The sequence below is a fragment of the Petromyzon marinus genome, chromosome 62 (genome assembly GCF_048934315.1).
Source record: "Petromyzon marinus isolate PM22_M1 ecotype Great Lakes invasive population chromosome 62, UKy_Petmar_22M1.pri1.0, whole genome shotgun sequence".
Classification (NCBI taxonomy): domain Eukaryota; kingdom Metazoa; phylum Chordata; class Hyperoartia; order Petromyzontiformes; family Petromyzontidae; genus Petromyzon; species Petromyzon marinus.
In genome coordinates this window covers 2,674,763-2,701,163 of record NC_133728.1, presented here as the reverse complement: position 1 = coordinate 2,701,163, position 26,401 = coordinate 2,674,763, and the positions used below count along the sequence as shown (strand labels likewise).

The 26,401-nt window shown below is 55.3% G+C and overlaps 1 protein-coding gene across 1 annotated transcript in view; it reads left to right on the top strand.

Moving 5' to 3' along the window:
- Positions 1-26,401, top strand: part of LOC116957834 (uncharacterized) — a 57,379-nt gene that overhangs the window by 16,894 nt on the left and 14,084 nt on the right. Inside the window, exons 4-13 of the mRNA XM_032980240.2 lie at positions 2,581-2,737; positions 5,457-5,578; positions 9,094-9,231; positions 10,630-10,717; positions 12,953-13,084; positions 13,447-13,761; positions 14,829-15,005; positions 18,026-18,604; positions 20,167-20,240; positions 25,655-25,765. Of these exons, the coding sequence (XP_032836131.2) occupies positions 2,581-2,737; positions 5,457-5,578; positions 9,094-9,231; positions 10,630-10,717; positions 12,953-13,084; positions 13,447-13,761; positions 14,829-15,005; positions 18,026-18,604; positions 20,167-20,240; positions 25,655-25,765 (1,893 nt within the window). The remainder of the gene's footprint in view (positions 1-2,580; positions 2,738-5,456; positions 5,579-9,093; positions 9,232-10,629; positions 10,718-12,952; positions 13,085-13,446; positions 13,762-14,828; positions 15,006-18,025; positions 18,605-20,166; positions 20,241-25,654; positions 25,766-26,401) is intronic.

Genomic DNA, 26,401 nt, shown 5'->3' with positions numbered 1-26,401 from the left:
TCGGCAAGTCCACTCAGCTCCACGTCATCCTGTACCACATCACTCCTTCTCTTCTCTAGCCCGTGCCGCGCCCTCTTAGCCCCCTCAATCCGGCCGAACAAAAGCTGTTTCGGCATGCGGTGGCTGGCCATGCGGGCTACATGACCCAGCCATCGCAGCCTTCCCTGCCGGAGGAGCTCACCGATGGGACCTTGCCCAGATCTTTCAAGGATTTGTGAGCTCCTCACACAATCCAGTCTGGTTAAACCCAGGATGGATCGTAGGCAGGCCAGCCTAAATGTTTATAACCGGCGAAGATGTTCCATTAGGGGGGTCCACGTTTCGCAAGCGTAGAGAAGCCACTCACACACACAGTAACACAAACACACACAGCCACTCACACACACATTCACTCTCACACTCTCACACACACACAGCCACACAGAGACACACACAGAGACACACACAGACACACACAGACACACACAGAGACACACCACACACAGAGACACACAGAGACACACACAGACACACACAGAGACAGACCACACACACAGACACATACAGAGACACACAGAGACACACAGAGACACACAGACACACAGAGACACACAGAGACACACCACACACACAGACACACAGAGACACACACAGAGACACACCACACACACAGACATACATAGACACACACAGAGACACACACAGAGACACACACAGACACACACACAGACACACACAGAGACACACACAGCCACTCACACATTCACTCTCACACACACACAGACAGCCACTCACACACAATCACACAATCACACACACAACACATTAATACGCCCGTATCAAGTCATGTGGTGTAGGCGTTGTCACTGAATTCAGCAGGCTGCCCTTCCTGACTCTCATCATCATCAGGCAGGGGGGAGGAGGGTTGGAGGTCTTTTTTTACCCCCCCCCCCCATCTGTGCGACAGCAGGAAGTCTCGAGGCTGGGGTGGGGAGGGATGGGGTGAGGGAGAGAGACAGAAGTTGTTCATATTCTTGGTTCTTTCGGTAAAGTCACGTAGAAGGGAAACTACAGCGATGAAATTTTCTTGCTGTGGTTTTCACACCTGATGATGATGATGATTGCTTGTGTTGCAGTCGAAACGTCGTGAGAATTTTATTGTTTTGTATTTTTAATGAATTTATTGTTTCCCTTCTACGTGGTGGTGACTTTACCGAAAGAACCAATAATATGAATCCCTGCAGTCACGAAAGCTTTAAATAAATATAAGAGAAGTTGATGTTGTTGTTTTGGAGATTTGCGCGGGGCGATTTGTTTTTTCTCCTCCTCCTGCTCCTACCGCTCGCCCGGGCAGCCAACAGAAATCTGCGTCGGAATTCCCCACGCGCGCGGAGAGAGAGGAAGGGAGCGTTTGGGGGGGGGAGGGGGAGGGCACGGGCAGCCGTGGCAGTCTCCTCCGCCGTCTCCACGCGCGGCTTCTGAGGATTTCTCATCTGCCTCGGGCGCTCGCGCTGTGGGGGGGGGGGGGGGGGGTTACACCGTGAACAGCGTCTTGGAACGCTTACTAATCCCTCACACTGACCACGAGTGCGCGCACGCACACACACAACGAAGATCCACCGCCCCCCCCCCCTCCTACGCCGTATAGACTGTTGGGGCAAGTGCTGTTCGCTTAGCCTATGAAAGCCGGCACGGGATACGAGGTGGGGGGTGGGGTGGGTGTCCAGCAACGCGCCCGGCCGACTTTGTCTCCCCGGGGCAGCGATGTCCACAACACGCCCGTTCGCTCGTCAAGTCGCGGGGACGAGCGGTCCAGATCATCGTCGGCAGCCGAGGGCCCACGCTGAACCCCACCCCCCCCCCCCCCATCGGCTTTCTTTTTGCCGGAAGCAGGGCTGGCTGCTTGCGCAATGACAGCCCAGGGGTGGTGGGAGGTGGTGGCGGCTTAACCACCGCACGGGAGATTTAAGTAGCGGCGGCCGAGCAGCTCTGAGCCATTATGAACCCCTTTGAGAGAGAGAGACCCAGACCCAGGGCTTGAACTCATGTTCTTCTCCATGCTGGTTCAGTGTCTCAGACACGGCCAATACGAACCCCTTTGAGAGAGAGAGACCCAGACCCAGGGCTTGAACTCATGTTCTTATCCATGCTGGTTCAGTGTCTCAGACACGGCCAATACGAACCCCTTTGAGAGAGAGAGAGACCCAGACCCAGGGCTTGAACTCATGTTCTTATCTTTGCTGGTTCAGTGTCTCGGACACGGCCAATACGAACCCCTTTGAGAGAGAGACCCAGGGCTTGAACTCATGTTCTTATCCATGCTGGTTCAGTGTCTCGGACACGGCATTTACGAACCCCTTTGAGAGAGAGACCCAGACCCAGGGCTTGAACTCATGTTCTTATCCATGCTGGTTCAGTGTCTCAGACACGACCAACACGAACCCCTTTGAGAGAGAGAGAGACCCAGACCGAGGGCTTGAACCCAGCGTCTCAGCCGTGCTGGCTCTGTGAAGAAGTCTTATGAATGAGCGAATGACCGGCGGCGGTGAAGGAATGAACGAGCGACTAACCCAACGGGTGTACGACCCCCCCCCTCCGCAGGGCGATCGTGCCGTGGAAGGTTTTCCGCCAGTGCATCAGCGAGGTCCACACCATCAGCTCGGGCCTGGAGGCGATGGCGCTCAAGTCGACGATCGACCTCACCTGCAACGACTGCATCTCCGTCTTCGAATTCGACATCTTCACCCGCCTCTTCCAGGTGAGAGAACGCGCGTCGGTGAGCATGAGAGAAGTGCGTGTGTGTGCGCGTGGTCCTGGGCCTCCCCTAGGGTCGACACAGCCTCAAATGGGTGCCTCGTGCGGTGTGTAGTAAACATCGCCACTGGGGAGACAAAGGCGGCCGGGCGTGGTTGCTGGCCACCCACCGCCTCGTGTGCCGTGCCGGCCTTCGTAGGTGCTGCTGCTCGCTAACAGCGCTTGCCCCCAACAGCCCCTGAAGGCTACGCGGGTGATCTTTGTCTTAGTGCGTGCACAACAACATCCGCCGTTCGCCACTGTGCGGCGGTGACGTCGCCACGGCGCTCGTGCCAGGCTTGGTGCCGCGTGGGGAGCACAGCAGGTGTATCTGGGAGGTCACGTGGCTCAGTCACGTGACCTCCCAGCGAGCAGCAAAGTGTAGTGTCGTTCACCAACACGGAGGGCACACGCTCTGGGCTGGGAGGCAACGCTTTTATTGATCAGCTTCACTGAACGTAAACTCGGGTTCTCTTAGTAGGTGATGTGGCTAACGATGTGAGTAGCGAGTTAACTCCGGACGAAGATCCCGAGACGACAAGACGCAGGACCCAGGCTTGATTCCACAGACGTGCCAAGAACCGGTTAGATTTTGATTTAAAGCTTTCGTGACTGCAGGGATTCATATGCTTGGTTCTTTCGGTAAAGTTACGTAGAAGGGAAACAATAAAATAATAAAAATATAAAAAAGAAAATTCTCACGACGTTTCGACTGCAACACAAGCAATCATCATCAGGTGTGAAAACCACAACAAGAAAATTTGAAAAAAGTGGCGGTTTTTTTTAACGTTAACACCACGGAGAGAGATTTGACAGTTTGTTCAGATGGACGAGTCCATCTATGTTCGGAAAAGAGGAGGGGGGAGACAAAAAATAATGGATGCGGTCTGAAAGCCACCTTAAGCGTGATCAATCAATTAAGACCTGAAATGGTTTATCAAATCCTTCTAATGATTGCTAATCCAGAATCCATCTTCTCGGTTGAAATTGTCTCTGTGTTTGTATATGTGGATAGCCTCATGGACGAATATTTCATGGTAGCCAGATGGCTTGCAAAGAACCTCTGTCTTGGAGAAGTCAATGTCATGTGAACCTACGATAGCTGTAATCCTCTCAGCCGACAAGGGCAATGCCACTGTCATCATGGATAAAATAGAATATAACAACAAAATTAAAAAAATACTCAACGATGGCAGCTATACAAAAATACAAAGAGATCCCACCAACAGCCTCGTTATAAAAACCAACAAAAGAATTTCTGATTCAACCGCATGAATTGATACTTCACTTAATTAATTGATACTTCACTTCACATATACAAGCACAGAGACAATTTCAACCGAGAAGATGGATTCTGGCTTAGCAATCAGTGGAAAGATTTGATTAACCATTTCAGGTCTTAATTGATTGTTCACGCTTACAGTGGCTTTCAGACAGCATACATTAATTTTTCGTCGCCCCCCTCCTCTTTTCAGAACATAGATGGACTCGTCCTTCTAAATAAACTGCCAAATCGCTGCGCGTGGCGCTGACGTTTTTTTATATATAAATAAATAAATCGTTTAAAACTAAATAAATTAATGCAAACCGGCACACCAGATGACTGTTTGTGTTATGGTCGAAACGTCGTGAGAATTTTTATTGTTTTATATATATTTTATTATTTTTTTGTTTCCCTTCCACGTGACTTTACCGAAAGAGCTAAGAATATGAATTACTGCAGTCAAGAAAGCTTTAAATCAAAACCGAGAATATGTGCCAGGAACCCCTTTATGCTCCTGGGCGTGGCCTCGCTCAGCCTTCGGCCACGCCCCCCTTTGGCCACGCCCCCTTCGAGACCTTTCCCGTAGGATCTGCACTACGGGAACACACCCCCAGCGACACCATTTACGTCACTACAAAAGCGTGCACCTAGCCTGGCACGAGCGCCGTGGTGACGGCACTGCCACTCGGTGGCGAATGGCGGCTGTTGTTGTTGTTGTCTGTCAGACATTTGTGACGATGTGTGACGAGGGGGGTGGGGTGGTTGAGAAATGTGACGTCACATCAAAATGCGCAACTTTAAATAAATATAGACAACACGTTCTACTTAATTAAACAGACTTTTTAATAAATGTTTTCTCCTACAACATCAGAGTGCAGCGCCACATTAAATACGCACTACAATGACAATAGTTTAAAGCGATTTGAAGCACGTTTTATTTTTAAAATGGAAATATGGTTTTGGGGGGTGGGGGGGTGGGCAGAGCTTTGTGACGTCATATTTGAGGGGGGGGGGTCTGACTTTTTGTGACGCCGTGTGACGAGAGGGGGGGGGGAGTCAAAAATCGCGTGATGTCATTTATGGACGGCCCCTTTCGTGGTTCGTATGGGGGGAGCGGTGGCGCAGTGGTTAGCACCACGAACCACCCCGGCCAACCCCGAGGTTCGATATCCGCTCACGGGCGACATCGGCGATAGGTGATCACTCACAGATCATCACTAACAGATAGATGATCACTAACAGATAGGTGATCACTCACAGATCATCACTAACAGATAGATGATCACTAACAGATAGGTGATCACTAACAGATCATCACTAACAGATAGATGATCAATAACAGATGCTCGCTAACAGAGACCCGCTTGTGTCTTGGCCCGCCTGTCCCCCACCCCCCGCGTGCCCCCGTCATCGTGCCCAGCCATGGTCGTCGCTGCTGCGAAACTGGAACGTGCTAGCGGTGACGCACCCCGGCTACATGGCCTTCCTCACCTACGACGAGGTGAAGGCCCGCCTCCTCAAGTACGCCAACAAGCCCGGCAGGTACGAGAGCCGACGGCTCGGTCGCTCGCTCACTCACTCGCTCACTCACTCGCTCGGTCACTCGCTCAGTCGCTCGCTCGGTCACTCGGTCACTCGGTCACTCGCTCGGTCACTCGCTCGGTCACTCGGTCACTCACTTGCTCGGTCACTCGCTCAGTCGCTCGGTCACTCGATCACTCACTCGCTCGGTCACTCGCTCGGTCACTCGCTCGGTCACTCGGTCACTCACTCGCTCGGTCACTCGCTCAGTCGCTCGGTCACTCGATCACTCACTCGCTCGGTCACTCGCTCGGTCAACTCGCTCGGTCACTCGGTCACTCACTCGCTCGGTCACTCGGTCACTCACTCGCTCGGTCACTTGCTCACTCACTCGCTCGGTCACTCGGTCACTCACTCGCTCGGTCACTCGCTCAGTCGCTCGCTCGGTCACTCGCTCGGTCGCTCGCTCGGTCACTCGGCCGCTTGCTCAGTTACTCCCCCCCCACTCCCCCCCCCGCTGTAACGAGCGGCGAGTGCGCCACCGCTGAGCCACGTCCCGTCGCTGGGCGTGGGCGGGACGAGGTGGGGGGTGGTGGGTAGGGGGTGGGGGGTGGTGGGTAGGGGGTGGGGGGTGGTCCGTGTCGCCGTCTGACCGCGAGACCCGCGTCCGGTCAGCTCTTCTCTCTTCTCACGTCGAGGGAAACTCTTTCACGACGATCTTGTCGAAGGGTTTTTTCCGCGTGGCGTGAGCGGGGCTCGTGGTCTTTGGCCAAATCGGGTTTCCCGTTTCTCCGAATCGGACGCCCGTTCTGCCCTAGTCCGCAAAAGCTGGGCACGATAGCGTTTTCTATTCATTTGCCTTTTACTACATCTGGTGTGCGTGTGGGGCGTGTGCACGTGCGTGTACTTGTGCGTGTGTGTACTTGCGCGTGTGTGCGTGCGTGTATTTGGCACGGTAGGGGGCACGGGTGGTGCATCGGCCAGTCAACTCAGTCAGTCGACCCATGGCACCTGCTGGGTCTGGCCCCGTGACCTCGTACCAGCGGGCGTTCGACACTTCACGTGCACATAGCCCGGCACAAGCGCCGTGGTGACGTCACCGCCACTTAGTGGCGAATGGCGGCTGTTGTTGTGTGTACCTGTAGGGGGCACTGTAGGGGGTAGAGCTAGCCGGTACATCTACCGGTTATCTCAGCCAACCAATGGCACCTACAGGGTCTGTCCGGTGACCTGCTGTCAGCGAGCCTTCGACGCTTCACGTGGCCTCAAAGTGCACCTGGCCTGGCACAGGAGCCGTGGTGACGACTTGTACGTGTGTGTACTTGTACGTGTGTGTGTGTACGTGCGCATGTGTGTGTGTACGTGCGCATGTGTGTGTGTACGTGCGCATGTGTGTGTGTACGTGCGCTTGTGTGTGTGTACGTGCGCGTGTCTGTACGTGTATGTGCGCGTGTGTGTATGTGCACGTGTACATGTGTGTGTGTAAGTGCGCGTGTACGTGTGTGTGTGTACGTGCGCGTGTGTGTACGTGCACGTGTATGCGCGCGTGTGTGTGTACGTGCGTGCGCGTGTGTACGTGCGCGCGTGTGTGTGTGTACGTGTGCGTGTGTGTACGTGCGTGTGTGTATACGTGTGTGTGTACGTGCGCGTACGTGCGTGTGTACGTGCGTGCGTGTGTACGTGCGTGTGTGTGTACGTGCGCCGCGTGCGCGTGTATACGTGCACGTGCGCGTGTGTACGTGCGCGTGTGTGTGTGTGCGTGTGTGTGTACGTGCGCGTGTGTGTGTGTGTGTGTGCGTGCGTGTTCCGCGTGTGGCGACCCGAGTTTAACACCGGTGACAATTCTCTGAACCCGTCCTGGGCCTCGTTCGGCTCTGCCACAAATGAGTACCCGGTGCGATGTGTGAACATCGCCACTAGGGAGACAAAGGCGGCCGGGCGTGGTGCTGGCCACCCACCCCCTCGTGTGCCACAGTGCCGGCCTTCATAGGGGCGGCATCTCGCTAACAGCCCCCCAGAGTCTGTTGAGGCTACACGGGGGATCTTTGTCTTTCTATTCTCTCCCCCTGTTCTGCGATGGGTTTCTTCCGGGTTCTGCGGTTTCCTCCCACAGCCAAAAAATAAAAACCCCCAAGAATGTACTGAACTAAACTAAAGTAAAGATTTTTCATAATAGTGCTTTTTGGGTAAGGTTCCGTCGGTATAGATGTGGTGATACAGCGACTTGGTAAAGGTTTGTCACGTAAACAAAACGTGCCGTACCAGCACATCGGTGTATTTAAGACCTAAACTGGGGGAGGATTTGTCCGTAACTCTGTGGCTGTTGCCTGATGATGCTGGCTGCAGCTGTTGTTGTTGTAATTGGCGGCGAAACGTCACGGTACTCAGATTGTAAATGTTTTAGTGGGTTTACTACACTACACTATACACTACACTATACACTACACTATACACTACACTACACTATACACTACACTATACACTACACTATACACTACACTACATTTGTAAATGTTGTAGTGAGTTTGATCTCCAACACGCAACCGGTTAGTGCTGAACGAGTGGCGAATTGACATGTTCTGTTTACGTGACAAACCTTACTAATTGGCTGTGTCAGGTGGTGGTGGTGGTGGGTCCATATTTACACAATATAACCCACAAACCTCCATTATGGATAATATTGATCGCGAAAGCCTACATGTCAAACTAATTAATTTGTATTTTACCAGGTAAGGCCCACTGAGCGAAATAGCTTTTTTATCCCAAAGCGATAGCTCATCATCATCGTCATCATCACGTGGACATTCATAGCAGCCAAATACTCTGAACGCGCGACGTTGATTCTAAATTTGTCGGGGGGGGTGGGGGGGAGGGGAACCGAAGGACCGTGAGAAAAATCTACGCGACCACCGCAGGTGTTGAGGTCAAGATAGAACCCACATGCATACCAGACGAAGTAGTTAACATCTCCTAGCCACCGTGGCTTTGACCAAAGCAAACCCAATTCCGCAAAAATTTACTTTCGTCTCGCGACCGCGAAAGCTTGGAACTTCCCTCCTGAGAAGGAGTCGTGAGACTTACACGGTGGCCTGGAGATGTTGACTACCTCGCCTGGTATACAGGAGGTCGTGGGTTCAATCCCGACCCTGACGCCTGCTGCTGTATATCTGGAGTTTGAGTGTCTCTCTCTCATCATCATCACCACGGTGGCTAGGAGATGTTGACTACCTCGCCTGGTATACAGGAGGTCGTGGGTTCGATCCCGATCCTGACGCCTGCTGCTGTATATTTGGAGTTTGAGTGTCTCTCTCTCATCATCATCACCACGGTGGCTAGGAGATGTTGACTACCTCGCCTGGTATACAGGAGGTAGTGGGTTCAATCCCGACCCTGACGCCTGCTGTAGATTTGGAGTTTGAGTGTCTCTCTCTCATCATCATCACGGTGGCTAGGAGATGTTGACTACCTCGCCTGGTATACAGGGGGCAATGCGGGGGGATCATTGTCTGTCGTGCGACCGTGTCCCCTCGTCTCAGTTACATCTTCCGGCTGAGCTGCACGAGGCTGGGCCAGTGGGCGATCGGCTACGTGACGGTGGACGGCAACATCCTGCAGACGATCCCCCACAACAAACCCCTCTTCCAGGCCCTGCTGGACGGCTACCGCGAGGGATTGTGAGTGACGCACGGACACGCACGCACGGACGCACGGACACGCACGGACGCACGCATGCACACAAAGACAGAGATAGTTTTAAAGGCCGAGTCAACCCTCAGGTGATCTCCACCGGTGGCGTGTCGACGGTGGTGGCCTTGAGCGGGAATCGAACTCGGGCCGCTGGGTTCGTAGCGCTAACTGCTGGCACTACCTCTCCCCACACACACACACAAAGACAAAGATCCCCCGTATAGCCTTAACAGGCTGGCGGGGGCAAGTGCTGTTAGCGAATAAAAGCCCCTATGAAGGCCGGCACCGCACACGAGGGGGTGGGTGTGACCAGCACCACGCCCGAGCCGCCTTTGTCTCCCCAGCGGCGATGTTTACTGCACACTAGCACCAGGTACTCATTTGAGGCTGAGTCGACCTAGGGGAGGCCCAGGACCGGTTCAGATAATCGTCACAAGTGTCGGTGGGGGCCGTGAGCGGGAATCGAACTCGGGTAGGCGGGTCCGTAGCGCAGCACCGCTAATCGCGACACTACCGCTACAAAGACGAATACACAGGTCACCTGTATAACCTGAAAAGACTGTTGGGGCAAGTGCTGTTAGCGAGCACCTATTAAGGCCGGCATGGCACACCCTCACACAGACACAAACACACACACGCTGACACTCTCACAGACACACACACGCTGACACTCTCACACACACACACGCTGACACTCTCACACACACACACACGCTGACACTCACGGACACACACACGCTGACACTCTCACACACACACACGCTGACACTCACGGACACACACACGCTGACACTCTCACACACACACACGCTGACACTCACGGACACACACACGCTTACACTCTCACACACACATACGCTGACACTCACGGACACACACATGCTGACACTCTCACACACACACACGCTGACACTCTCACACACACACACGCTGACACTCACGGACACACCGACCATTCGCCACTATGTGACGGTGACGTCACCACGGCGCCTGTGCCAGGCCATGTGCACCCTGAGGCTACGTGAAGTGCCGAACGCTCGCTGGCAGGAGGTCACGGGGCAGACCCAGGTGCCATGGATCGACTGACTGTGATGAGTGGCCGATGCACCTCCTGTGCCTCCTACTGTGCCAACTTGCTGTGTCTTAGCCGCCCGGCGCTCCGCTCGTTGTTGTGAGCGTCGCTCCTCCGCCCTCCGTTGTCGTTGGAGGGCGACTGCCTCCAACTGCCCAGTAGCGTCCTTCACGAGCCTCCTCCACAGAGGCCGGTCTTGACACTGCTGGTACCAGTCGTCAGCAAGTCCACTCAGCTCCACGTCCTCCCGTAACGCATCAGTCCACACACTCACTCACTCAACTCGTTCCCACCCCCCGCGTGTCTGTGCCAGTTACCTCTTTCCGGACGGACGGAATCTCAATCCGGATCTGACTGGCTTGTGTGAGCCTGCACAGCACGATCACATAAAGGTCACGCAGGTAAGGTCAAATACGCACCGGGTATCCGTGTGTGTGTGTGTGAGTGTGCGCGCGCGTGTGTACGTTAGTGGTAGTGCTAGTGGTTAGCACGCCGTGCTACGAACCTGACTACCCGGGTTCGATTCCAGCCCACGGCCAGCACCTGTGACGATTATCTGAAACCGGTCCTGGGCCTCCCCTAGGTTGACTCAGCCTCAAATGAGTACCTGGTGCAGTGTGCAAACGTCGCCACTGTGGGAGACGAGGGCGGCCGGGCGTGGTGCTGACCAAACCATCCACTCGTGTGCCATGACCGGCCTTCATCGGTGCCACTCGCTAACAGCAACAGTCATACACGAGGGGTTCTTTGCCTTTATGCGTGTGCATGTGTATGCGCCACACACGTGTTTGTTCGTCTGTGGGTTCGTTCTTAGCCGTGGGTCAACACCTGCAGTCCATCATCGGTTATCCGACAGGTGTCAGGGGGAATGGGGGTGCCGGATTAAACAAAAAAAATCGCCAGAATTTTAAATAGATGATTTTTGCACATTTAGGTTTTCTGTGTGTTTGTGTTTTTTTAGCTGTTTAAAATTTCATAATACAGGGTTTTTTCGCGTAAATATATCAGTAAATCCGCCACCACCCGACACAGCCAACTTAGTAAGGTTTGTCACGTAAACAGAACGTGCCAATTCGTTACTAGTACAGCACTAACCGGTGTGTTGGCTTTGCTCTCCTGTATTATGGATGATATTGGTCGCGAAAGCCTACGTGTGAAACCATTTTAAATTTGTTTAATACCTGAAATTGGCATAAAGAGACACAAATAAATTTCCTACTGTAAAAAGTTACCGTATTTTACCGTACTTACCACTACAATCTCGAAGACTCTGCATCACTGGGTCACGTATGTAGCACTGCTACCACTACTCTCCTGTTTCAACACTACCACGATGTGTGTCTGATGATCGCCCAGAATGGTCACGGCCGTTTGTCGCGGTTTCGCGAGACCGGCCCGGGATGGGCAGATAATGCTGGAGCAGGCCGGATAATCGACGATCAGCTGTGTGTGTGTGCCAATGTGCATACACACATCCACTTGCGCATATGTATACATGGGCTACCTTATCTATTTACGTATGTGTGTTGAGCTTCCTTCGCACTTAACGTATATGGGGGAGGCCAGGTTCCGCATCGACCGGCCGTGAATGTCGGTTAACTCCTGAGTCTGTGTCCGTGACCTCCTGCCCGGAGCGAGGCTTCCACACTTAACGTGATTGCCTCGAAGTGCACCTAGGCTGGCACGAGCGCCGTCGAGATATTGTCGTTATGATTTGTACGCTGGAACTCCTCCTGACGATCGCCCCTGTTAACGACTATTCGCTTAACGACTTATGGGTTTTCGATTTGAAGCTTTCGTGACTGCAAGGATTCATCTTCTTTGGTTCTTTCGGTAAAGTCACGTACTTTACCGAAAGAACCAAAGAAGACATGGGTTGACAGGTTTGGAGAGAGATAGAGGGAGAGAGAGAGATATATAGGGAGGAGACGTTGCTGTTAAACCTTTATAAGTGCCCTGCCTTATTACAGACCAATTCAGACCTTATTGGGCTCACCCCGTGCACTTTTAAATTTCAACGTTCATCCAACAAAGTCCCATCACAAGGGAGAAACACATAAAAACAAGTATACAATTTTATTTTTTATTTTGTTGCCCGCATTGAAACGGCTGTATTTCACATGGACCTGGAAACTAAATTTCCCTGTACAGGAATACAGGGTTAACCGTATGGGTTGACAGGTTTGTTGTACTAACCTGAAGCTTGCAACTGTAAGGGTTGGGGCCTTACTCCCCAACAACTACCGTTCCCAACACATACGTGCACACACACACACACGCAGTTATACACACAAGACAAAGATTCCCCCGGTATAGCCTTCACAGACTTGTGGGGCAAAGTGCCGTTAAGCAAGCAGCACCTATGAAGGCCGGCACGCGACACGAAGGGGGTGGGTGGCCAACACCATGCCCAGCCGCCTTTGTCTCCCCCGGTGACGATATTTACACACCTAGAGGAGGACCAGGGACCGGTTCAGATAATCGTCACCGGTGTTAGCCGTGAGCGGGATACAAACTCGGGTCATCAGCCGGGTTCGTAGGGCAACGTAGCTCGCCGCTACACCGCCGCTCCCCATCTCGACACGCGGACACGCGGACGTTCGCTCGCTCACCCCACCCTCTTGTGTCCCCTGCAGGAGCAGTACGAGCTGTACTGCGAGATGGGATCCACGTTCCAGCTGTGCAAGATCTGCGCGGAGAACGACAAGGACGTCAAGATTGAGCCGTGCGGTCACCTCATGTGCACGTGCTGCCTCACAGCCTGGCAGGTGAGACTCGGGGAGACCGGGACTGGAGGGTCAGAGTCTCGAATGGGACTCCGGGAGACCGGGTCTCTGGGTCAGACACTCCACTGAGACTTGCGGAGACCAGGATTAAGACTTGCGGAGACCAGATCTCGGGGTCAGAATCCTGATTTACAATTCCGGGAAACCGGAATTCCGGGTCTAGGAATGGGAGGTCAAGTGGTGATCACACCCATGATGTGTAGGCCTGAGATGGATTGCCGCATCACAGGACCGTGCCCTTCTCTCCTCTCTTCCCTTCCCCTGCCCTCTCCTCGCCTCCCCTGCCCTTTCCTCCACTCCACTGCCCTGCCCCCTCCCCAACCTCTCCTCCGCCGCTCCCCCAGGAGTCGGACGGGCAGGGCTGCCCGTTCTGCCGCTGCGAGATCAAGGGCACGGAGCCCATCGTTGTCGACCCCTTCGACCCGAGGGGCGAGAGGTCGCGACCTTTGGCCGCCGCCATCGCCTCCTCGGCCCTCGCCTCCGGGGGTCACGGGGGCCAGGGGTCGCAGGGAGGCCACGGCGGCCTGCGGGTGTGCGGCCTCGACTCGGCGTCGAACCTGGGCTTCGAAGGCGACGAGGACGACGACCTGATGATGATGGCGTCGGCGCGCGATGACACCTCGTCGCTCGTCATCAGCCGCATGGCTGCTCGCTCGCGGGTGAGTCGGGGCGCCGCGGTGGCTAGGAGATGTTAACTACCTCGCCGGGTATGCAGGAGGTCGTGGGTTCGATCCCGACCCTGACGCCTGCCGTATATTTGAAGTTTTTGGTGTCTTTCTCCCCATGGTCGCGTGGATTTTTCCTCCGGGTCCTCGATTTAAAATTGCATCACCACAGTTATTTGGCTGCTGATATACATTTCCACACGGTGATGACGACAGTGATGATGAGCCCACTTCGTCGAGCTACCGCTTGTGATAGCCAGCGTCGCTTCTGGAAAAAAAGAGCTACACGGGGGGGATGCTGTCGGGCAGCAGGGCCCTCTAGCGGCCCCCAGCAGGGCCCTCCTGCGGCCCCCAGCAGGGCCCTCCTGCGGCCCCCAGCAGGGCCCTCTAGCAGCCCCCAGCAGGGCCCTCCTGCGGCCCCCAGCAGGGCCCTCCTGCGGCCCCCAGCGGGGCCCTCCTGCGGCCCCCAGCAGGGCCCTCCTGCGGCCCCCAGCAGGGCCCTCCTGCGGCCCCCCGGGAAGCCGGCCGACCGACCAAGCGGTGGCGGTGGGGGCGACGAGGAAGTGGTGATTGTCATCGTCACGGCCAGGCGCGCCGAAACGCTGCCGCCACTCGCGCCTCGCCCGACGCTGGTGCCCGCGCGTGTGTGTGTGTGTGTGCGTGTGTGTGTGTGTGTTGTGTGTTGTGAAGTTGAGTGCCCGCGTGTGTGTGTGTGTGTGCGTGTGTGTGTGTGTGTGTTGTGAAGTTGAGTGCCCACGTGTGTGTGTGTGCAGTTGAGTGCCCGCGTGTGTGTGTGTGTGTGTAGTTCAACACCCACCCACATGCGTGTGTATGGTTCAACACCCGCGCGTGTGTGTGTGTGTTGTGTGTGCAGTTGAGTGCCCACGTGTGTGTTTATCTCAGTGCCCACGCGCGCGGCTTCTTGTTTTCTGTGCGTTCCGAGTTGACATTAATAATATAATCATCACGCATCACGTGCTGACTTAATGTTAATTCACGGCTGTTACTCCCCCCCCCCACCTGCCCCCCCCCCCTGCCCCCCCCCATCCCCCCAAACCCAGGTGGAGCGGCCGTCCCCGCAGCCCTCGCCGCTCACCTCTCCCATCATGCACCGCCGGCGGCCGCCCCCCGAGCCGCTCGTGTCGGAGTTGCCCCCCGTGCCCCCCCGCCTCGACCTCCTCCTCGCCCGCACCGCCGGGGGGGGCTCCCCCGCCGTCTCCCCGGCACTCTCACCCAAGGTGAGACGCCGAGGGGGTGACGCCGAGGGGGTGACGCCGAGGGGGTGACGCCGAGGGGGTGACGCCGAGGGGGTGACGCCGAGGGGGTGACGCCGAGGGGGTGACGCGAGGGACGACCGTGTGGGCGTTGACGAGATGGGTGATGAATGGGGTGAAATGGGGGGGCGGGGGGGCCGTAGCTCCCTTCGAGGCAGAAAGGGGTCAGGGGGTCAGGATCGAACCCACGAACCCCCGCATAGCAGGCGAGGTAGTTAACATCTCCTAGCCACCGTGATGATGGTGATGAGAGAGAGACACGTAAACTCCAAATATACAGCAGCAGCAGCAGCAGGCATCAGGGGGCCAGGATCGAACCCACGACCTCCCGCATAGCAGGCAAGGTAGTTAACATCTCCTAGCCACCGTGATGATGATGATGAGAAAGAGACACTCAAACTCCAAATATACAGCAGCAGCAGCAGGCGTCAGGGACGAGATCGAACCCACGACCTCCTGTATAACAGGCGAGGTAGTTAACATCTCCTAGCCACCGTGATGATGATGATGAGAAAGAGACACTCAAACTCCAAATATACAGCAGCAGCAGCAGGCGTCAGGGGGTCAGGATCGAACCCACGACCTCCTGTAGACCAGGCGAGGTAGTTAACATCTCCTAGCCACCGTGGCGCTCCAACACTCGCCGCAGTCGGGGCGCAGGAGTGAGGCGTGGGGGGGGGGGTGGGTGCAGTGCGGTGGGTGGGGTGGGGGGGGGGGGGTGACATGAGGGTGCGAGCGATGGGCAACATCTGTGGAGCGTCGCAATATTTTTAGACCGGGGCTTCTAATAACCGGCCGCCCACGGACCGCAACGTCCGGCCCAGCGAAGGCCCCCCCCCCCCTGGGAGTGGCTCACCAAGAAACTAAAATGGGCACCCGCTTGTACGAGCGTCAGCAATGGGGCGAAGGAGGGGGCCGCCGTGGGCGTCGTGGCGCTGGCCCCCCCCCCCCCCACCCCACCCCCACCCCGTCGTGTTGCCACAGCGCCGGCCTTCATCGGTGCCGCTGCTACTCGCAAACGGCACTTGCCCCGCACGGCCTGTTGAGGCTACACGGGGGGTGGGGGGGGGGGGGATCTTTTGTCTCGTGTATGTACTTACGGGTTGCTCTTGAAAGAGCTTCGTGGCTCTTGATCGACGGGAGCCACGCTCGTGATCCTGTCTGCGTGTCTGTCCGTTGAACTTCTTTCGCGCACCGTTACGGTTCCCGACCGTGCTCAACGGAGACGCGGAAAAAACATTGCGCGTGAAAACGTGTTTGTGTGTTTGTGCGTTCTCTCCCCCACACCCCCCCTGCTCCACATGGCTTTCCTCTGGCTCCTCCCGTTGCCTCCAATGGCTAAAGAAGAAAATAGTTTCGTGTTTGATTCCCGTGCGGGCGATTTCCGGCAAGCAAAAATAACAGGAAGAGCCATTTTTTTTATTTTCTCCAAATCCCGTAAAGTAAAAACAACTCGGTCTTTCAAGAGCCTCGATTCCAACTTTGGTGAATGCGAGAGACGTTTTGTCCCGAATAAATAAACGTCACGATGGCCAGCGGCTTCTGGCTCTCCATCTAACAAAGACAGTCACCGCGTCGCGCTTCTGCGGCCGTCTGGAACGTGCTCTTCACCGGGAGCTATGATGCCACTTCTAAATCATCATCTAGACTGACAGTAATTTTGTTTTTTAACTGCTGCTTGTTGTTTTTTAGTTTGTTGTACTTCCCCCTGCGTACCTCCGATTCTGCATACAGGGACTCCTCTACTTACGAACAAACCTGTCCGTATGTCCATTTGTCTGTTCAGACCGAGGAGTCTTAAGTTCAACTTCCGCGCAAATAGATGGCAGTGGTGGCATCTACATCTGCAGAACGTGAAGAACCAGTGGCATCTACATCTACAGGAGATTATACAACTTTCAAAGCCATTCCCCCGTGTTTAGTGTACACGCCGTACAACGCGTTTGGAATCGACAGCAGTAAAGTTGGACTTATGAATAAATCGACTTATGATCAGTTTCAGACCTCTGGAACCTAACTCATTCGTAAGGAGAGGAGTCTCTGTACAGTAGATACTCGATTATCCGCGCTAATGATGGGGAGGACAGCCGCTGAGAATTAAAAATTGTGGATAATCCGAAAATAACAATTTTCCGCTGACCTCCATGCCAACAACCATTATTATAGGTATAGATTGTGTTTAAGCTAAGAAAAAGTAGTTTGATAATGAACAAAAAAAATTGTAGGAAAGTTTAATAAATTTAAACTCAATCAATGATAGGATAAATCACAAATCGACTTACGAACAGGCCTCGTTCGTAAGCAGAGGGAGTCCTCTGTACAATGCAGGTGGCCAACCCCTGGGCTAATAACGATCGGTTCGCCCTCTAGCGGCTATGATTGGAATTGCCACTCAATAATCCCCTTTCATTTGAACGGAGGTGCAGTAGTTACTGCGTGGTTTTGGGACGGAAGCGAGTTGGGGATTCCATTCCTAATTCCTAGGCTCTCTCAGAGTCGCCATTCATTTCAATGGAGACGTGTGAACGAATGGAATATGATGACATCTTGTCCATAATAGATTTTTTTTGTTGGGTTCGATTGCATAAATATAAAAGTGTTGTTAAACTCGCCAGACACCCGACACAGCCAAATTAGTAAGGTTTGTCACGTAAACAGGGCATGGCAATTCGTTGCTGGTACAGCACACCGGTGTATTGGAGAGCAAATCCACAACATTAACAATTTTAACTACTCAGATTGTAAATGCTGTGGGTTTACGAATTGACACGTTCTGTTTACGGGACAAACCCTTAATCATTAATTGGCTGTGTCGGGTGGTGGAGGCTTTAACGACACATTTATATTCACGCGACCTAACCCAAAAAAAAACTTTTATGGATAATATTGGTTGCGGAAGCCCTACTACTTACTACTACTACGTGTTAAATTGATGACATGTTGATGACTCTCTATCTCCTCCTCCTCCCTCCCCTCCTCATCAGGGCTCCCCGAACGCCGCACGCAAACCCGACGCCTTCCCTCCGGCCGTGACCCCCCGTGCCCCCCGCCACCACCAGCCGCCCCCCATCGGGGGGGGCGGCTGCTCCTCTCCCTCGTCGGCGGCAGCGGCGACGGCAACGACCGCCACCCCCCATCATCACCACCACCACCACCACCACGGCCCACCGCCCCCGATGTCCTCCTCCTGCTCCTTCCCCGCCTCCCTCTGCCCGACGTCGTCCGCCGCGTCCTCCTCGTCGTCCTCCTCCTCCTCGTCGTCTTCGTCGCACCAGCGGCGCTCCTACCACTTCGAAGTCGCGCCCGGCTCCTTCCCGACCGCCCAGATGTTCCACCACGAGTTCCACGAGCTGCCTCCCGTCCATCCGCCGCCGCCGCCGCCGCCCCCATCCCGGCCCGTCCCTCCGACCCCGCCGGCGAGCGTGGCGGGGTCGGAGCCGGCCGTCGCGGACTCGGCCGGAAGGGCCTCGCCCTGCGGTCGCGTGGGCGGCACCACCGCGGCGGCTGCGGGCACCGCGGCTGGCACCGCGGCGGGCGTGCAGCATCAGCAGCAGCCGGCTCAGGTGAGGTGCTAGGCCTTTCCCGCCTCTCGCGTTGGGATGGGCTCGAGCGTGAGTTGAGTCCTTAGCTCCGGTCACCATGGGCGACGCCGATGCCGGCTGGCCGTCCGAACGAAGGCAGTGGTCACCGCGGCTCCTTGCGGCCGTCTGGAACGCGCTTCTTCCTTCCGACGTTGGGAAGCCATTGGGAGCTACGCTGCACTTTTAAATCGCCAAGGTTGACCAACTCGTTTATTTGAAACTGCTTGTTGTTGTTGTTGTGTTAGTTTGTTGTCCTTGCCCCCCCCCCCCCCCCCCCCCAGCGGACCTCCGATTAGCGCGGTTGGCTACGTACGGCGGTGCGAAAGAAGATCAGCATACGTACAACATGCATGCAATTACGTTAGTAATAATAACGAGAATTATTTAGATTTGTGCCGCCGCCGCCGCACGGTGCCCGCTCATCGCTCACATAGAGAGAGGGAGGGAGGGAGGGCGACTCGGAGACGCTGGGAAGAGGGGGAGGGAGGAAGAGGAGGGGGAGATGGAGGAGGAGTGGGTGGAGGAGGTGGAGGAGGAGGCGGAGGAGGAGGGGGATGTGGAGGAGGAGTGGGAGGAGGTGGAGGAGGAGGGAGGGAGGAGGAGGGGGAGGTGGAGGATGAGTGGGATGAGGTGGAGGAGGAGGGGGAGGGAGGGAGGAGGAGGAGTGGGAGGAGGAGGAGTGGGAGGAGGGGAGGAGGAGGAAGAGGAGGGGGATGTGGAGGAGGAGGGGGAGGAGGAGGGGGAGGAGGAGGGGGAGGAGGAGGGGAGGAGGAGGAGGGGGAGAGGGAGGAGGAGGGGAAGGGGGAGGAGGGGGAGGAGGCGTAGGGGGAGGAGGAGGGGAGGAGAAGGAGAAGGAGGAGGAGGGGGAGGAGGAGGGGGAGGGAGGGGAAGGGAGTGAGGGAGGAGAAGGAGGGGGAGGAGGACCCGCGGGCTAGCAGAAGGCAGGCACACGATCGAGATGGCACGAACAATCGCCCAAGCTCTGGGAAACGTTCTTCGATATTAAGGCGTCATCGGCCGATTAATGCGACGCTTGTCTTACTCAGTAAGACCTCGCCGAGTTTTCTCGACTGTTTTTTCAACAGGGTGCTGACAGGCTTTTTAAGTCCGTGGGGGGTGGGAGATGATTGCTGCTGCTGCTGCACGCGATCCCAATTGCATGATTTTCAAATATTTTTTATTCTTGAGCACTGAGATGTGTTGTGTTGTGTGTGTTGTGTGTGTGTGTGTTGTGTGTGTGTTGTGTGTGTGTTGTGTGTGTTGTGTGTGTTGTGTGTGTGTTGTGTGTGTGTTGTGTGTGTGTTGTGCGTGTGTTGTGTGTGTGTTGTGTGTGTGTTGTGCGTGTGTTGTGCGTGTGTTGTGTGTGTGTTGTGTGTGTGTTGTGTGTGTGTTGTGTGTGTGTTGTGCGTGTGTGTGTGTTGTGTGTGTTGTGTTGTGTGTGTGTGTTGTGTGTGTGTGTTGTGTGTGTTGTGTTGTGTGTGTGTTGTGTGTGTGTGTTGTGTGGTGTGTGTGTTCCGTGCGTTGCGCGTGTGTTGCGTACACAGGGGAAGCTGTGCCCTCAAAGCTTCAATGACTACGAGCTGCCCACGGCTCCCCCAGCACAGCCCACGGTGTTGATGTAAGGCTTCACCGGTGCATCGGAACCACGCGTGTGCCTGTCCACTGCCAAAGGGTCAAGTGCTGTTAGCACTGGGGAGGCAAAGGCGGCCGGACGTGGTGTTGGCCACGCCACCCCCTCAATGTGCGTGTGTGCCGTGCCGGCCTTAATAGGTGCTCGCCGAACGGCACTTGCCCCCAGCGGTAACGTGTTTGTGTTGTCCGCAGGTCGCTTGTTGGCATTGTCGTGACGAATGTCATTGTTGTTTTTGCGGTACGTGCCGTGTACGCGACTGCCGCGTGCGACCCGGGTTCGGTTCCCGCTCACGGCCACCGGCACCGGTGACGGTTATCTGAAGCGGCCCCGAGCCGCCCCCAGGTTGAGTCGGCCTCAAACGAGCACCTGGTCCTTGCTAACAGCACCGAACCCCAACAGTCTCTTAAGGCTACACAGGGTGATCTTTCATTCTTAGCTCTTTCTGTGAATTACTGCAGTCACGAAAGCTTTAAATCAAAATTTAGGGTGATCTTTGTGCAGTGTGTGTGTGAGCGGCGTGTGTGTGTGTGTGAGCGGCGTGTGTGTGTGTGTGTGTGGCTGCATGTACATATGATCTATGCCATACCTGTCAATTCCTTATCAGTGCCCTACCTTATTACAGACCAACTCAGACCTTATTGGTCACCCCGTGCCCCTTATAAATCTTAACGTTCATCTTACAAAGTCCCATCACAAGGGAGAGAAACACAAACAAATAGACGATTTTTTGTTATTTTTTTGCCCGTATCGAAACAGCCTGATAACCCAATTTCCCTGTACAAGAATACGGGGCAAGCCGTACAGGTATGCATGCTATGCAGGCACGCCATGGGGGGTTGTGTGTGTGTGTTGGCGTCTATCTTGCATCACGGTTTACCGGCGAGCAGACTTTGCTTCCTATCGGCCTCGCTATCAAATTCCATGCTAGGCAAATTACTCAACAGCACTTACCCCCACCTCCACCCCCCCACGCTCCATTAAGGCTACGTGGGGGATCTCTGTCTCTGACCCGCACGCGTGCATGTGTGTGTGTTCCCCCTAGCTCAGCGTGTGTGTGTGTTACCCCTGGCTCAGCGTGTGTGTGTGTGTTACCCCTGGCTCAGCGTGTGTGTTACCCCTGGCTCAGCGTGTGTGTGTGTGTGTTACCCCTGGCTCAGTGTGTGTGTGTGTGTTCCCACTGGCTCAGTGTGTGTGTGTGTGTTCCCACTGGCTCACCGTGTGTGTGTGTGTGTTCCCCCTGGCTCAGCGTGTGTGTGTGTGTGTTCCCACTGGCTCACCGTGTGTGTGTTACCCCTGGCTCAGCGTGTGTGCGTGTGTGTGTTCCCATTGGCTCAGCGTGTGCGTGTGTGTTACCCCTGGCTCAGCGTGTGTGTTTGTGTGTTCCCACTGGCTTAGCGTGTGTGTGTTCCCCCTGGCTCAGCGTGTGTGTGTGTGTTCCCCCTGGCTCAGCGTGTGTGTTCCGACTGGCTCAGCGTGTGTGTGTGTGTTCCCCCTGGCTCAGCGTGTGTGTGTTCCCCCTGGCTCAGCGTGTGTGTGTGCGCGTGTGTGTGTTCCCCCTGGCTCAGCGTGTGTGCGTGCGTGTGTGCATGCGTGTGCGTGTGTGTGCGTTCCCCTATGGCTCAGCGTGTGTGTGTGCGGCAAAACAACCCCCTACCTCCTCGCGGTGCCGGACGGGCAACTCTGTCGTGGACAGCGCTGTGGGGGGAGATCCAATTTTGATTGGCTCCTCCCCTCATGGCATATGTGTCCACCACAGGGGCTAAACGGGGGCTCTGGACGGGTGCGAGGGGCTGGTAACCCCTTCACCTTCAATTAATTACCACGAAACCACGAATTAAACTGAAATATGTAACAAATAAGCTTGTGCCGGAGGCCCCGGGGGGCCAGGCGTCTATGACGTCTCCTGGCCAAACCCCAATTGGCGGAGCCAGGAGATTGAATACCTACCCTCGGGGCTACTCCAGAAACAACGAAAAGCCACTACGGGTGGCCACGTGGAATGTTCGAACGCTCACTGCAGAGGAGAGGCTGCCACTCCTCTGTCGGGAGCTGGACCGGTACCGCCTGGATCTATGCGGCATTCAGGAGGTCCGGTGGACCGGCTCTGGCTCCTGCCACCATGAGGGGTGGACAGTCCTCTACTCGGGGCAGCAGACTGCCAAACAACAGGGCGTGGGTCTTCTTTTGAACAAAAGAATGAAGGGGGCGTGGGAGCGTGGCGGTGAGGTGTGGGAAGCTGTAAGCCCCAGGCTACTTTGGGCTCGCCTTCCCATCAACCGGAGGCGAGGAATGGTGGTCGTGGTTACTTATGCCCCCACCGAAGATGAACATCCGTGGAGGGATGCAGGCAAAGCCGATGAGTCAGATGCCTTCTATGACCTCCTGTCACAGGTGCTGGCTAAAGTGGCCCCTCGGGATAGAGTCATCATGTTGGGTGACTTCAATGCCCGAGTTGGTCATGATACTGGCACCTGGTCTGGAGTGATTGGAGGGCATGGGCCAGATCAGCTCAATAACAACGGTAGGAGGCTGCTAGATTCTTGTGCAGCCCATGGGCTTGTAATTACCAACACGCTGTTCCGGCATCGGCGCATCCACACAACATCATGGATGCATGCCGGGTCCAAGCAAGAACATCTGCTGGACTACATAGTGACGGACCAGCGAATGCGAGCCCATGTCCTTGACACCAGGACCTACCGTGGAGCTGATCTGCCCTCTGACCATCGACTAGTCATCTGTAAGATGCGCCTGCCATTCTTCCACTCCGGTGGTGGGTGTACACCCAGGACCCCATTCCAACCTAAAGTGGCCTGGTCTCAGTTATCTGATGAAAGTTGCAAGCGAGAATTTCATCATCGCTTGCGGCTGGGATTGGCATCGTCCCCGACTCCTGATGTCGAGGGTAAATGGGCGAGGTTTAGGACTGTGACTCATGCAGCTGCAATGGCTGCTTTGGGTACGCGGTTCAGACCCCCCCAGAGACCCTGGCTGACAGAGGAGGTGTTCAGGATGGTTGAGAAAAAGCGACAGGCCCACTGTCATCGGCTACAGAATCCCACGTCAGAGAATGAGGAGGCTTACCGCAGCCTTCGCTCGGAGGTTCGGAGAGCCGTGAGGCGCTGCAAGGATGGGTGGTGGTCGCGGGTTGCTGAGGAGATGGAGTCTGCCTCAGTGGCCCGTGATCACAAATCTCTATTTGACTCCATCAAAAAAGTAACCTGCAGCGCCACACCTATTACCATCATTAGGGGAAAAAACGGTGATCCAATTTCCGACCCCCAGGAACAGGTTCGCAGATTTGCAGAGCATTTCTGTGAGGTCCTGGGGGAGGGAAAATCCCTCAGCCAGGAAAACATCGTGGCACAAAGTGAGGATGACCCTGCTGAGGCTGCGGTGCCTCAAATATTGGATGAAGTCACCCCCTGTGAGTGGCTGGCTGAGGTGCCATCTGCTGAGGAAGTATTGAAGGCGATCCGGAGTCTGAGACCAGGAAAGGCAGCGGGCAGAGATGATCTCCCAAGCGAAATGCTGAGGGAGGGTGGCGTTTGTGCACAGACTGCCCTATATGACATCATAACAAGAGTCTGGACCACTGGACGGGTTCCGCAGGATTGGAAGGATGCCCTGGTGGTCCCCCTTTTTAAGAAGGGGGACCGCACAGACTGTAACAACTACAGGGGCATCTCACTCCTCAGTGTGCCGGGAAAGGTCCTGGCAAGGATTATTCAGCATCGCCTTGCCAGGCACGCTGAGGAGAGGCTTGCGGAGCCCCAATGCGGTTTCAGGAAAGGGCGGTCCTGCACAGATGCCATATTTTGTGTCCGTCTGCTACAGCAGAGGTGTAGGGAATTCCAACAAGACCTACATCTCTGCTTTATTGACCTGGTCAAGGCCTATGATACCATCAGTAGGCCTGGGCTCTGGGTCGTTCTTCGTGCTTTTGGAGTACCTGACCCTCTGCTCACGATCATTAAGGACCTTCATGATGGTGAGCGGGCCAGGGTAAAACTACGTGGCCGGGAGTCAGAGCCATTCCCTGTACACCTTGGGGTGCGACAGGGATGTCCTCTGGCTCCCACATTATTTAACATCTATTTTGACCACGTAGTTCGTGAAGCCTTCAATAGCTGTACCGTGGGAATCTCCATTTGGTACAGATATAATGGCAGGCTGATCGATGCCCGGGTGCGGTCAAGGGATGGCTCCCTATTGCTCAACCACGTTATGTATACCTGATGATTTGGTAATAGCTGCTCATTCAGAGGAGGAGTTGGAGACGCTGCTGCTGAGACTGGTGCGTGCCACTAAGAGATGGAGCCTTACCATCAGCCCCACCAAAACTAAGCACCTGCCTGGGTATTTTGTACCATCGGACACTCCACCCCCACAACTCCCAATCAGTGATGGGGCAGTTGTGGAGAGAGTGGAGAGTTTCCCATACCTGGGCAGTGTGCTTATAACCGGCTCCAGTTTAACAGCAGAGGTCTCACTCCGAATCAGTCGAGCGGCAATATGTTTTCATCGTTTGCGTAACGCTGTGTGGAAGCTACCTGGTCTGTCGCTCCGCACTAAGTTTCAGGTCTTCTCGGCCACGGTCATTCCTTCCCTTCTCTACGCTTGCGAAACGTGGACCCCCTTAATGGAACATCTTCGCCGGTTGGAAACATTTAGGCTGGCCTGCCTACGATCCATCCTGGGTTTAACCAGGCTGGATTATGTGAGGAGCTGAAAAATCCTTGAAAGATCTGGGCAAGGTCCCATCGGTGAGCTCCTCCGGCAGGCAAGGCTGCATTGGCTGGGTCATGTAGCCCGCATGCCCAGCCACCGCATGCCAAAACAGCTTTTGTTCGGCCGGATCGAGGGGGCTAAACGGGCGCGGCACGGGCTAGAGAAGAGATGTGGTACAGGAGGACGTGGAGCTGAGTGGACTTGCCGATGACTGGTACCAGCGGTGTCAAGATCGGCCTCTGTGGAGGAGGCTCGTGAAGGACGCTATTGGGCAGTTGGAGGCAGTCGCCCTCCATCAACAACGGAGGGCGGAGGAGCGACGCTCACAACAACGAGCGGAGCGCCGGGTGGCTAAACCACAGCAGGTTGGCACAGTAGGGGGCACAGGTGGTGCACCAGCCAGTCATGTCAGTCAGTCGACCCGTGGCACCTGGGTCTGCCCCGTGACCTCCTGCCCGCGGGCGTTCGACACTTCACGTGGCCTCAAGGTGCATATGGCCTGGCACAAGCATTGTGGTGACGTCACCGCCACTTAGTGGCGAATGGCGGTTATTGTTGTTGTGCGTGTGTGTGTAGCTGTGTGTGCGTGTGTGTGTAGCTGTGTGTGCGTGTGTGTGTGTTCCCCTATGGCTCAGTGTGTGTGTGCGTGTGTGTTCCCCCTGGCTCAGCGTGTGCCCAGATGAGAGGGAGATGCCCGAAGGAGCAGAGGTGGTGGAGCTGCCATCGGTGCCAACCGCCTCCTCCTCCGCCACTGCTGCGTGGGGCGCCTCCTGCCCCAGGTGCTTGCCCACACAGAACCCCACGCGCCCACTCGCAAGCGGTGGCGAGATGTTAACTACCTCGCCTGGTCTACAGGAGGTCGTGGGTTTGATCCCACGGTGGCGAGATGTTAGCTACCTCGCCTGGTATGCAGCAGGTCGTAGGTTCGTTCCTGACCCTGACCCCTGCTGTATATTTGGAGTTTGCGGTGTTTCTCTCTCTCTTTCTCCCCCCACATTTAGAATCAACATCACGTGTTCCGAATATTTGGCTGCTATAAATTCCCACGTGATAAGCCACTTGCTCGAGCTATCACGTGTGGCCAGGCCGCTTTTGAAAAAGAGTTACATAGCTCAGTGGGACTTACCTGGTCAAATAAAAATAGTTTAGTCGTTTTTTAGTAAATATCTCAATGGATATGCAGACAATATGCATCTCCTTCATGTGTCCGTCTCGCTACGGAGAGACTCGCGTAGAGATCCATGGACTCGCATAGAGACCCATAGACTCACATAGATACACATCGACTCACATAGAGACCCATAGGCTTATATAGAGACCCATAGACTCACATAGAGACCCATAGAATTACATAGAGACCCATTGACTCGCATAGAGACCCATAGACTCGCATAGAGACCCATAGACTTGCATAG